At 39.7% G+C, this 13,801-nt stretch overlaps 1 protein-coding gene across 2 annotated transcripts in view; it reads left to right on the forward strand.

Annotated features, from left to right (window-relative positions):
* Positions 1-5,773, forward strand: part of LOC114351679 (uncharacterized) — a 42,843-nt gene extending 37,070 nt beyond the window's left edge. For both annotated transcript variants that reach the window (XM_028302973.1, XM_028302985.1), the window contains exon 2: positions 5,594-5,773. In XM_028302973.1, coding sequence (XP_028158774.1) covers positions 5,594-5,763 — 170 coding nt within the window. In that variant the 3' untranslated portion in view covers positions 5,764-5,773. The remainder of the gene's footprint in view (positions 1-5,593) is intronic.
* Positions 5,774-13,801: the final 8,028 nt, after the last annotated feature.

The following is a 13,801-nucleotide window of genomic DNA, read 5'->3' on the forward strand; positions in this document are numbered from 1 at the left end:
GGAAGAGGTACTTAGAAGAGTGTGTAATAGTTCAAAGAAAGTAGTTGTATGTGGAGACTTTAATATCAATNAACTTCATTACGTATGCAACGAAGATCAGAAATGAAGTGCCATTTACCTACGATACGAACCAAAGATGCTACATAACTTTAATGTCACCTTAAACAAGAATTTCTAATACATACAAGTGATAAATTAACTTGATTTTATCAAAGTTTGACCAGTTTCACTCACTCTTAAATACAAATTATTCCATGAAATGTATAGTTGAAGCATTCTAGTTTCTTATGGCTTTTATTCCGTGTCATTTGAATCAGTTGATTCTGAATCAAAATTGGACTAAACTGACTGGATGATAGATTAGGCTCTATAATTGAATTGTGAGTTTCTTTTGAGAATGGATAGAAATCGGGCTTAACGATACCTCAGGTAATTTACCGGGCCAGTAGCTTCCTTTCGAATGAGAACTCTGAAAACCTGTGAGGTCGGGCATCGGCCTAGTTCCCGGCTGTTCCTAATCACGGGTCGTGCGTGGAGATGGAAATCAATGACGGATGCGCATGCAGCCGTCAGCCCTTCCCAGGTGCAACGCCCGCGCGCCCTACTTTCAAGGCCCGCGCCCTATTTTCCTAGCGCTGCAACTGGTTGGTTGTTTTGGTTCTATGCAAAATCTGTTTATTTGCTTTTCAGCATCCATCCAAATATATTTTATTAATTGATTAACTACGTACCTGTACTGTACATGTGAGGCAGCGAATTCAATGTTGATTTAGGATATAATAAAAACATCATTTATGTCCATTGTTTTTTGATTAGGCAACATCAAATAGATCTTTAATTTAGGGATTTCTTCTCCTTCTTCTTCTTCTTCTTCTTGTTACCTCAACTACGGCTTCTAGTCTATCTTTCTTATATGTATTGAAACTGTAACCAGTATTTTTGTGTTAACATAGAAGAAAGAGGACAGATTTCTAAATTTTTCCTGTAAGAAAATAATCCCGGATTCTTGAATCGTTCGTTTCAGCCAAATTACGTTCACTGCTGGACAAAGGTCTCCCCAAGGATTGCCACAACGATATTTCGTATAGCCCTCATGCAATTTAGAAAGCTTTGGAAAATTTATCGCATATCCCTTTGTATCTGGCTGTAGCTCCATTGGTTTCAATGCTAAGAAATCGGGAACAAATTGATTTAAAGAACACTTGACAGGCATACAACCTTTCGAACCGGGTGCGGTCACCTGTAGCGGTCCCGAGGGTCACCGGCCCACTTCGCCGCCCTACTTCCGAGCAACAAGTGACGTATGTGCGCGTTACGTAACCGGGACGTGGGCGCTCCTGGGTCCTGGCTATGATCATAAGTTAGCAGGAGGTCTTGGCCACAAAATATTGCCAGGCGCTGAAGCCGGTAAGCCAGATATATCCGCCAGGGACATTCGGGAATTGAGGTATCAGGTGCTGCAAAACAAAGAACAGCAACTGATAGATTACAAGGATCTTTGAGGCTTTCCTACTTCTTCTTCTTCTTGTCGTGTCGTCAGCCCAAAACTGCTATAAGAGTGGCGTTGTCAGTAGCATTCATTACATCTTCCTGTGTGCAGTTGTTTGAGCGCGCAGGGCACGACAACATGTGCTTCATCGACTGCTTTCCTTGAATTTACGGCTGGTTTAAAGAAATATTGCGCAATTCAATTATTTTGACGAGTGTTTAATATTTCTTGAATGCAAAACCCTTTAAAATAACCGTCACAACGAATCCATTTGGATGTTAATCTCGATCTGACTGTATTTAAATCAATATTTGTGTTTCGAAGATCTCGTTATTGGAACATCCGTTCAGCTTTTCAGATCAACAATACATCCAGCGTAACGAAATTTTAAATGTAGTCAAACAGCTAATTCAATATTGGCACGGGAAATTGCTTTCGCGAAAGCGTATTTGTAGGCGTTAAAATGTAAACCCTACAATGCTACCCTGACGTACCCCCACGCCGGTGCTTGAGATATTGTGAGATGTAGATGTAAAGCGTAGGCGAGAGCAATCAGTCTATCTGTATCCTTGGTTAAGTTGAGGATTTAAGTTGGAGCTAGGTATCAATTTTGACTGAAATGGCAAAGACAGGCTATGTATGTTTGATTTCGTTTCCTTTTCATGTACCTCGGTCTATTTTTCAGTCACAAAACTTAACGACAAACAACTAAGTATCTCAAAACGACTGGACAGTTACTTGGTGCCAAGAGATATTAAAACAAATGTCTAGGTACCTATTATAAGTTTTTTTAAATTACGGCTAATAACGCCACTCAATTTGAATACCAAAAGAAAGTCTTGTAGAGCCATTTCTGTTATTAATCTTCTTTGAGTGAAATGAGTCTTCATATTTATAATGACCGTGAAAGTTTTCGCGTTTCCTGATATAATTAGAGGCTCAGTAATAAAAAGCAATGTTGAACGGACTTTTTCACGTTTAGGCTAAAAATCTTTGCTTTTTAAAACTTTTGGCGAGCTCCCTAATGTTCTTAATTAATTTCCTTTTAAAAGGGAAATCCGACTTTGGAACTCCTTTCGGTAGGCCTATACAAGTTGCCTGATGATTGATTTCGGTTTGGCCTAAAAACAACATAGGAAAGCTTGAAATTACAAAGTTTCTTTTCGCTGTCTGTCGGTAGACTTTGGAAGATCCGTGCCAGGTAATCAGATAACAAGATTTAGATATTCCTTGTATAAAATAATACATTTAATTAGGAATCGTAGTGGGGAGTTTCATTAGGAGAAAGATGTTTGTTTTTAAACTTAAAAACCTGTAATAATAATACAGTAACAATCCCCAAAAACTTAATTAAATGACTAAAGTTGTTTACCGTCCTATCCTAATCCTCGCAGACCTTCTTTGAGCTTTGAAACGGATCACTTTTAGTTCAGACACCACTTAAATCTTTGTTAATTAAAAATGAGGGGAAATTAAACATTTTTGGATTATTAAAACTTTGTTGCCGACTTGTAGTAGTGATATCTGATGTAGATGTTTTAAAATGACACTTAATACAAGTACATAAAATGTCACAGAGTTGCTGCACACTGCTCAAATTGACGAGTTATATCGCATACTGACCTACCCTCTTCTTGACATTTGACATGCATGATGGAATAACATTACCCCGACCTATAAAGTATTCTATACATATCATTATATTGATCCTTTTTATGACTTGACCTTTTTATATGTCTCTAAATGTAAATAAAACTGTTTAATATGTAACATGGGTCCTACCCTACATAATACCTTCAGCTAATCGTGTTTATATTAGGGTACTTAGGCAAATAAGGGATCAGCTGACAAAAAATAAAGCTTTTATAAATAGCTAGTCTGGTATAAAAATACTTTTTAACCGACTTCAAAAACAAGAAGGTTCTCAATTCGGTTGTGTGTTGTAGAGATGTCGCATTTCTGTCAGCTCAGGCTGAAAATGACTGTGAATATTTTGGTGGTTCCCAAAGATTCTCTGAACCTCATTTCCCGTTGACCTTAGAGCAAATCTTCGATTTGCATAATGTAATCCAACGGAATGGTGGGCGTAATTTGGATTTATATTGTCCAAGCATTGTTGTGTTGTAAGCTGTAAAAATAATAGGTATTATGATTTCACAGTAAAAAGGTACCTACTTAATCTTAATTACGTACATCATATTAAGTATAATTTATTTTAACCTTTTTAATAAAACAAAATTACTTATTTAAGTTTTCACAAAAACTTGAAAAACTTTTATGATTCCGATTGAAATGAAGACACTTTACATATTTTTCTTACTGTACCTCCTACAGAAAACGATCTCTTCAAGTTTCCAGACCATCATCAAGATGAGGACACACCACAAGTCGTGTAAGAAAAAATGCGCATTATGGGGCCGAGTTGAATAAAAAAGTTTAGCTGATTTCAAAGTTAATGTATTTTTACAGACAGATGTATTTATTCGCTGTATATTCTTGTCCGTGACGTCATATCGTTATATGGCCTGGAAAATTCGCGTGTTTCTCCACCAATGAGCGTCAAACCGTGCCTTCATCAGATTATAAGCCGTCGCGTGATTCAGATTCGCATATTCCCGGCGTAATTTATTTCGCCTTAACGAGCTTCTTTGTTCAGATTGCTTGATTTGCTACTGTGTGTTGAAATCGATTTGAAAGGCTTCAAAATTTTCCACTTCGGCGTACTCCATGGAGTCTGTACTATTCGATCTGTCTGTGATTGGAGCCGCAAAGAAATGAATTGAAATAAATAGGAGCAAAGATTCAAGAGTTTTTCTTAAATCGCCGAAAGCTCTACGCCCACTGTTCACGATAATCGATTGTAAAGTGTCTCATACTTTCAAGTGACTTGACGAGACTTTTGTCGATTTCTTAGAATCATTAAGAAGTTAGATTTAAAGGCGATGAATATTTTAAACAAGCTTCTGTTTAATTTTGTTTGTTGAAGGTATGGAGAGCCTCGACAAAACTTATACGGTTTTATCTAATTTAATATTGTATCTCAGAAAAGCTAAAACAACTTTTTACCTCTTATATGTACGTAAGATTCTAGACAAGTCTACAGCTGGCAAGGTCAAGGCCGAGGGTTGCCAGGCGACAAGTAATCAACAAACCGTCTGTCATGCCCACGGTGAATATTCTGAACTTTCTGAATAAAGCATGACGAGACTCTAACACCATTATCACCACTTAGTTACCAACACCACATTGGGCGCCAAATTGTGTTTTTAAACTTAGTATTTCTTTCACTTTGAATACAAAAGAACTTTTGGTTGAAAGGAAAATTAATGCGAATCGGAAGCTAACTACCGCACAATAACGCTAGGAAAACTTCGATTCAAAATATCCTACTCTATTTTCTATTGTTAAAAACAATCCACAACCTTTAAAATAACTATACACATTTCAAGGTTGTGCGTGTCAGTTATAGGAGTGGTTAAATGTATTCAGTGTCACCTAATATTGTTTAAGTGATTATTGTTAAGCATTTTGAATTATTAATGCTAATGCTGAATATAAACTTTGTATAGAGAATGTGATTTTTCTCTTGAAACAGTCTTATTTATTTGGGACTTAACGAAGAGCGAAAGGTTTGTTTCTTACAGAAACCTTTTCAGGGTAACAATACATTGGAAACGCTTTGTCTCCCTGCAATCAATAGGTACATTGGGAATCTTAAGGCGGTCTTTGACCTTTGAAAGAGTTAGGTGAACGTGGCCAAATGTTGATGAAGGGTTTTGTTGTAGTTATCCTCGACGCTGTCGGCACAACTGTCGGGTTGTTGGGTGGGGTCTAATCAAATGCTTCAAACGATTTTATCTTCATGCGATTTTGCCTCTTGAAACAATGGGTGTTGGGTGAAACTGGTAAAATGCTGATAATGTTCATTGTTGCAGGCATATCATCACTGTCAGGCTGCGGGCCTAATCTCATGATTAGGCGCACAGCCTGACAGTCGGCATGACATGAGATGAGAGCATTAGCTTCAGACGATTTTCTTTTCTTACAATTTTTTTTGGTTGTTGGGTGAAAGTGGCCAAATGCTGACGATATGCATTGTTGCAGGCATCTCGACGCTGTCGGGCTGCGGATCGCCTGAGCAGCTGGAAGGACTGCCGGAGCTGCCGCCGGCGGAGGAGCGCCGCCTCAAGCGCGCCGCGCTGGTGCTGCAGCAGCGCCTCGTGTTGCGCCAGTGGCTCGCCACGCACCGCCTGCAGCACGCCTACACCAAGTGAGTCACGTACGGAGCGCTGGAGGGGCTCCGGAGCTGCCGCCGGCGGAGGAGCGCCGCCTCAAAAATCAAAAAAATCAAAAAATCAAAATCAAAAATATTTATTCAGTTTAGACCACAAGTGGCACTTATGAGCGCACGAACCTCAAGCGCGCCGCGCTCGCCACGCACCGCCTGCAGCACGCCTACACCAAGTGAGTCATAAACTTCTACGGAGGAATAACACAGGAACCCTTTACACAAAAAAAAGCCGCAGTGAAACCCTGTAACAGAACCGGAGCCAGAGGGTTTGTAGGTTTGTATAGGTACACGAGCATTGGCCACGCAATTCATGGAGGCTACATAACTGGGGTACCCAAATGATGTGTCCGACTAACGCATCAGACTTCGGCCTCTAGGTCCTGGTTATGATGAGTAACTACTTACTGCGAATAATAAAAATAACGATCTTTCATCGTCTACTGTTTTAAAGGCAGATCTCGCACTCTTCTATTTTATAAATTACAGCTATTTCATTCTACGAAAAACGAATCAAGGGCTCTAGTCTACTTTCTAACTTGTTGCCAAACTAAACTGGATTTGATTGACCGCTACAGGAGGATTAAAGCTGGGTATTTTCAAATATCTGTGGAGTAATAGTAATGGTACACTAGTTACTAAATAATCCTATACATTGAAACATTAAAGTAACTGAAGCTTAACAGATTTGCATTTAAACTGAAGTAATAAAAGTCTCACACATATCAACACTCGCCCTATCTGTGTCAAATATTCACAGAGGGGCTGAAAACCTCTGATGAAATGAGCACCCAAAATTGAGAAACCTGCAATATGTTTCCCTCGCCTCAAATGAATCTGAAAATATTGACGTCGGCTGCCGCGAGTGTGCGTTACCATAACATTATTCATTCAATTCGAAAAGTAATGCGAATGTGCGAGAATTGGGAACATGGCGCCCAACATGGTGTTGTTATCGATGTCTATTGTGTTGTCAGGCGTCGTTTCTATTCGTGAGTACACGATCGTAGCAGTAAATATTACTTATGTATGAATCTGAGCGTTGGCATTTCAGTTGGGAATCGGATCATGTCTGAGAGCGTTCAATGCTGTCATACTAGATTACAGTCGGAATCTATTTAGAGCCAGAGATCCGTCTAACTAAACCACTTTACGATCGTAGGTAAAAGCCAAACCATATCCTGATGGTCGTGGTTTAAAGCAAATTTAATCTCGGTTATTGATTTTGAAATGACGTTCAATTTCACCGCGGAACTTTCAATATTCCGAGCGCCAGCTGCAACTAGATCAGGAAGGTTTAATGAAGTCTACACTTTGTGAGCAATATCTAGTTGTTCATATGGAAGTTGTGTGATGTATAACAAGTTCGCAACACATTTAAAAATGAAATCACACTGAAGCTTGATATGGCCATTCTTAGGTTTTTTCAGTTGTAAGCATATACATACGACCTTCACGAGGGTTGAATTTTCAAAATGAAATTACAAGAATATTTGCAGATATTAATCCCAACCCAGCCGGCCAGTAAAAAATTTACGAAAGAAATACAATCACGTTTCACTCACAGTTTAACGAGCTCAACCGTTTTGGTATTCATTGCTTCCCCCGCTTCATAACAGCAGCATTGAAATCTTTATCTTATGGTCCCGATACGGGGGTGGGTTCTTTGTGTTATTTTTAGGTACATTCTGGTGCTAACAAGCACTTATCTGCCGGGCTAGGAACAAAGGCTCCATCAATAACGTCTCACCTGGCCATACGTCGGCAACTAGGTCATCGGGTCGCTGCGGCTCCCCTTTCGATGCTATTTTCATTAAAACGCTCGGCCATTATCTGCGGGATGCCGTGCTGCAGCTACTGGTTTAATATAAAACGCTTTTAATTTAGTGATAAAATGCTAATGAAAGCGGTTCGTTTGATACTTACCTTCAAATCGGGAATTAAATGACTTACTTTGTGATGATGTGATGGCAACTTTATTTACACTGTTGCACTGTAAGTACGTTATGTTTTCCTTGTTTGGGGAAAAAGTAGCGCCATTGTCACATGTCAGTAGCCGTTATCATTTGCAATAATGTATTAACTTTCCTAAATCAAGCGAAATAACTTGTATTACTTTTGTTTGGGCCTATAAGGATTATATTTTATTCACCACGATGTATTATGTAGGTGTTACTAGCTAGCTAGATACTAGCTTAGCAAGCAAGCACCGACTGATACCTATCGTAATCATTCAAGTTATTTCTCAACCTATCCGATAAATGCCGGGTCCACTTGAAAATAGTGTCAGGTTCTGTAATCCAGGTGCATTTTCAGAGCACATTAAGTCCCAGTTGCGCCGTTTATGGCAGTTTTATTTATGGCCTATAAATGAAACTGTCATAATCGGCGCGATAGGCAGCGTTTGATTTCCGAGCTGAAAGCGCAGTTTCACGTCGCCCCTAGTTGACATAAATGCTGCGCGCTTCATTGGATTGGCAACTGCACGAAAAGTTATGTCCCGGGAAATTTATGACACTTTTTATTTTATTCTCTACTAAAAATTTTCCCTTTTTTGGTATGAATAAACCGGAAAATGGTTCCGTAAAATGTTTTATCACTGGTTACTATTTTTCCTGATTTACTTATTCTGTAGTTCTAGATTTTTCGCAGGCTAGGCAATAAGTTTCTTGAAATAGGGTTGTAATAATGTTTGCGTGCTGTGTAGAAAGTTTGGCTGGACGTCGGGGTTCAATATTTGTTGTTTGAAACTTGTAACACATGGAATAAATTCAAAACTTCTCCAGATGCTATCGTCGATACGTGTGGTACTTGGCAGATACCGGCGAATCTTGGAAGTTGGAATTCTTCGAATTTTGTCAGCAAAAATTCAACCGGATCGTCGTAGCATAACATCTTATCGTCTTAGCGTTTGTCTCAGTTTGGTACCCACTACCAGTGTGCTCACTACTTCAATTCAAAGAATCTTCGCATATTTGAAGCTTTAGTTTCTTGTGCAGTGCCCCGACATAGTCTTAACTAATAATAATAGATACCAGTAGGCCTAAGATGCGCGCCGTGATAGGCCGTTATCACGCTATTTTATCGATTTTGCCCATACAAATTGACGTCGATAAAAGTTATCACGGCGCGCATCTTAGGCCTACAGGCCAGCATGAGTTCGTCGCTTTGTGCACTCCAACATTATAGTGGAATGAGTTTAGCCACTCGAACTTGTACTAAGTAGAAACTGTTCACAGTGAAAGCGCTCTTGAGTGCTCATGGAACTTGGCATTTAGAGGTTTTCCTGCCTTATAATACGAGTAAATATTATGCTCTTTATTTAAATAATCTAAGTAATCCGAACGTGGCGACTTAGCTTCAAAGAGTGAAGATATGTACAAAATTACGTTTTGTAGAGAAAGAGAAAAGTATTTTGCTAACAAGAGCTGCATAGCAAAACTCTTTTCTAGTTCTTATCTACTAGCCAGATTTTTTTGCTGCGTAAGAATATTTTGGAAGTAAAGATTGTCCATAATTTACGAGTAAGTACTTTTGAAAAGGCTACTTTTTCATAATGATTCAGAGTTTGACTTTTTAGTCCGAGCTGGCCGCCACCGTCGTTTTGCTCTACTTTTTCAGTCAGGTGGAAATGCTTGCAAGAAAGTAATCAAAAGGCAATGTTGAAATCTGCTGGTTTGATCAGATTCCAGCTTTAATTTTTAAACGGTAAAAGCAGATTGCGTTTACCGAATCCCCTTTAAGTACGTGGGGCTAATCGCGCTGTGCAAATTGTCGACCGTCCGCAAACACGCCGTATTGGAGAGCTGTTTGCTTCTCTCTGTTTGAACAGTTCCGTTTGAGCTCTTTCACTGAGGATAAAGATCAACATAGTTGCATGTAAATGGACCATAATGCAATAAAATTGTGGAACTGTATTTATTTAAAACTGTGCTTTAGATTAGAGTTTTAGAGTCAGCGAAGTTTCAAGGTACTATAGGTCCCCTCAAAATGCCAGGTGGAGAAAATGGTATGTACGAGTACTTCTATCTAATCTATCTAACATACCGCATTTTCCCGTTTTTGTTTCAGCAGTTTTATTACATCGTGTGTTATTTCTTAGAAGTAGTTCTTTTTCGCTGCGAGATTATTTCTGTCACTCTGAATAGTAGTGCCTGTCTTCTATCAACGTCGATGCAGACGCTGCTAGTGTTGTGCCGTAATAAATGTTCGCTGCGAGGTTCGCGCGCGTTGAGCATTCAATTTGGAGTAACTCGGGCGGCAATAATCCACCAGCGCGAACGAATTTCAACTTGATTGACATGAAAGCAAATCCTTCTCAGTAGCGGCGTAAGGGGGGGGGCGGTGGGGGCGGTCCGCCCCGGGTGCCAAGCATCAGGGGGTGACACAAGTCGCGCAGATTAGTACTCACTGGCACATCTGCATGGCAAATCTGCGGTCTATGTCATGATTGGCTTTCAATCTTCGAATCGGTAGGTAACCCCAAAATCCTGGGGGGTACCAGGGGGTGCCATAGGACTTGTGACGGGGGGGGGGGGGGGGGGNGCTACGCCGCCACTGATCCTTCTTTCACTGACAGTGATTACGTATTGTCCGCTTTTGCATGCTCGCGTGCGATGCTGGTGAATATTGTAGCATAAGGAATACACGTTGCTATATTTTTTTACGTTCTAGACTAGCATATTCCTCAAGAAGATATTTTAACATTCAAATATTGGTCTTTGATATTAAAGTTTGCTTAGAACACACAAGTGAGTGCTAGTTCTGTGCTAGCAAGCTGTTTGTTTGCTTCCGTGAGGGGTGTACTCGACACTCGCACTTAGTTTACAAATGTTAGAAGCCACACTGTTTGAGCTTATCACACATAGTTCCTCAGTTGCTTACAGCCCGTATATGGATGGTACTTATTTACACTAGGTACTATCGGGGACTCTTCCGCCTGACCACTTTGTAGAAATTTTAGCGTAAGCGCATCGCTCCGGTCACGTGCTCACCCCGTCTCTAATTGGTTACGCATTTTACTATATTTTTACTACGACCAATAAGAGACAATCAGGGCTTAGGTTGCAATACGAAATACCATTGTGCACTTTATTGTCATACGGTTAAGGTTAAAAACGAAATGTTTCTTTTTCTTCAATCTTTCTTAGTTTTAGGCTGAGTTGCACCACCTAACTTTGACCGTAACTATAAATAGAAACCTATTATAGGTTTTTATTTACATTCAAGGATTTAAGAAAGTTATTATGTAGCCAGATCTTACAATAATTGTTTTTAAGCCACAAATATTCCTTAACTCTTTACTAATTAATTCAATAACATATTGTTTATAAATTATAAGTTCCGAATAAATTAAATACCTATTAAATAAGTAAAATTCGAAAGTAACTGTATGATTTTGTATTTCTCGCCTTAACTAGCTAAACCGCTAGTTCAAATTTTACACGAAGCCCCATATAATATTTTGTAGCGATTCTTTACTGGGTTCCAAATTGACTAAAATGCGACGTTGCCAAACGAGCGCTACGGATGCGGGTAATAAGCAATACTCAATCCTAAACGCTTTACATAGAGCTTGGTTTGCTAGGGCAAACATCTACAGTGGTGCGCCGACGCTGCTTAGATCCGAAACATGAATGAAGGGGGCGTAGCATAATCGAGCGTGTGTGTGCAAACAATTTAGGCCCTTAAGGTGTCAAGGCGTCCGAGTCCCCGATAGTACATCAGACCGTGCCCTCTTTTGGTGACATCGCTGAAGTGTTGTACACTTGCTAATGTACGTAGAGCCGTAGTTGGAACGGATTAGTTCATCGTGATAAAACATAGTTCCCAGGGGTGTGCAAAATAAAACGAAGCATCAGAATTGTACAGACAAGGTACAGATGAATTTTGAAACAAAACTGGACGGTGCCAAAATTTTTTTGTGCAAATTGTTTGTCATTAGAGGACGATGTTAATTTCTGTCGATACACAATGGCGCTGCGGTACTCTGCGGCACTTTTACTGAGATCGTTATCCTGTGTTTCGACACAGTGCGGTGCATGCATAATGCCGGCACTTCGCCGCGTGCACAGCGCCGTAGGCTCGGCCTTTGAAAGCCATTAACAAAAATTATTCACAAAGCCATCGTTTTCCTGCTGCTGCTCGTTTAAGGACGATGACTAGATCTGGCATCCATCTGTAGCTTTGCTCTTGGTGATTGCTGTTATACAGGGTGTCCCAAAAAGTAGTGTCAAGCCGAAGCCCAGAGGTAGAGCATCACCAGGGCGTATCTAAAGATTTCATGCGAAGATAGCTCCACAGGTTAACCAAGATATCTTATTCAAATGGCAAGATACTTGGTTGATTTGTTAAATTGTTTTAATTGCGAATAACGAAACCTAGTGCACATTGGAGGTTATATTTGTTCATGAAAAGTTTGTGTTCAATACAATTCCATCGGATGTGATAATACTTCAATGTCACGGCCGCTTTGGGGCGCAATATGAAATGTTCCCGAAACGACAGTTCAGCGCAGTCACGGACATGATGTATGATGCCGGTAATGGATTGCGCAGGCCTGATTCATTTCTACTACTTATTTGTACATTACTTCAGCTTCGAAAAGCACAAGAATTTATCTGTGCAATAATCGGCACATTAGGCTATGAAATAGAGTTTATGTACCTAGAGGATGATTAGTAAAATCATTTTACTAATCATCCTCTAGGTACATCATTCTGTTTGAGAATCATTTTACTAAAATGCCTCTAAAGAAGTCTGCTCTTTCTTGTATTATTCAAGCCTGAAATTCATATCACGATGGAAGCAACTGTCAAATGTTGCCTATAAAACAAGCTCTATCTCGATCACTTTTCGTTGCACGAGGTGGTCGCTTGTTGCCTTTGGCACGGTTCCATAACCACCAGCGCTATGTCAGATGTCATGAATACTCATATCAGCATAGTAACTGCCTTGTAACAGTGTCTAATAGGTGTTACGTTTGTTTTTTTAATATAATATAACGTTTGTTTATTTCATAGCATTTGCATTGAATTTGTAATAAAGCAGTATGTAGAGCTAGGCAATAAGGATTTCTTCTCAGTTTTAATACACCGTTTTTTTTAATCCACAATGAGGAAACTCTTGGCCTGTATCTCACCTGATGGTAAGTGATGATCAGGCCGAAGATCACCCGGAATCCTCAACCACAGATGAACTGGCTATCTTACCTCTAACTGCCGGAACGCAACAATACCGTTAACATTGTTGTTATGGCGACAGACTTAGGTAAGATGGTGGTAGCTAGCCAGGCGGACTTGGAACAAGCCCTAGCACCAACCAAACCGAACAGAAAGCTCTGCCCCCACTGGGAATCGAACCCGGGGCCTCTGCGTCTGAAGCAGGTGGTCTAACCACTAGACCACAGAGGCGGTTGAATTGATTGTTGATTGATTGATTGTCATTATTAAGTAGGAACTGCTATCGTTATAAAATTTTCTTAGCATTTTCGGCTTTTCTTAAAAACGAATAAACTAAAATATCCAGCACATCTTTCACGGAAGAGCGTTACAAAATAAGAATATGGGACCTTAAAGTTAAAAGGGCAAACCTTCGTTCACCTTAGGCTGGAGAGCGTGACGTCTCCTGCGAGTTATGCAGGCCAAGCACGCAGTTCCCGTAATCTGCCGAACTTAAGGCCGGGTAGCAGAGAAAATGGCGAAAATGAGGTTTTCATTTTTCATTTTTGAGGTACTAAACAGTAAAATTAAAGGCTAAGATTTTTATTGGGCATAGTTGAGGATATTTTCTAGGGCTATTAACGGATGGAAACACGATTTGATGAAGTTGACTCGATAGAATAAATTCCCAAAGTTACCTCTATTCGTTTTCTATTTATGGTTTTATTTTTAAAATAAGCGATTTGAGATTCTAAATCTTTTACTAAACTAAAGTTCAGAAATAACTTGAGGGCTTTTAACGGATGAAATTTTTATATTGCGTCTTATTTAGTTACTATGTTAAAAAATGTGGAAAAAATCGTC

Source organism: Ostrinia furnacalis, unplaced genomic scaffold (genome assembly GCF_004193835.3).
Source record: "Ostrinia furnacalis isolate ACB-3 unplaced genomic scaffold, ASM419383v2 OfSCF0092, whole genome shotgun sequence".
NCBI lineage: Eukaryota > Metazoa > Arthropoda > Insecta > Lepidoptera > Crambidae > Ostrinia > Ostrinia furnacalis.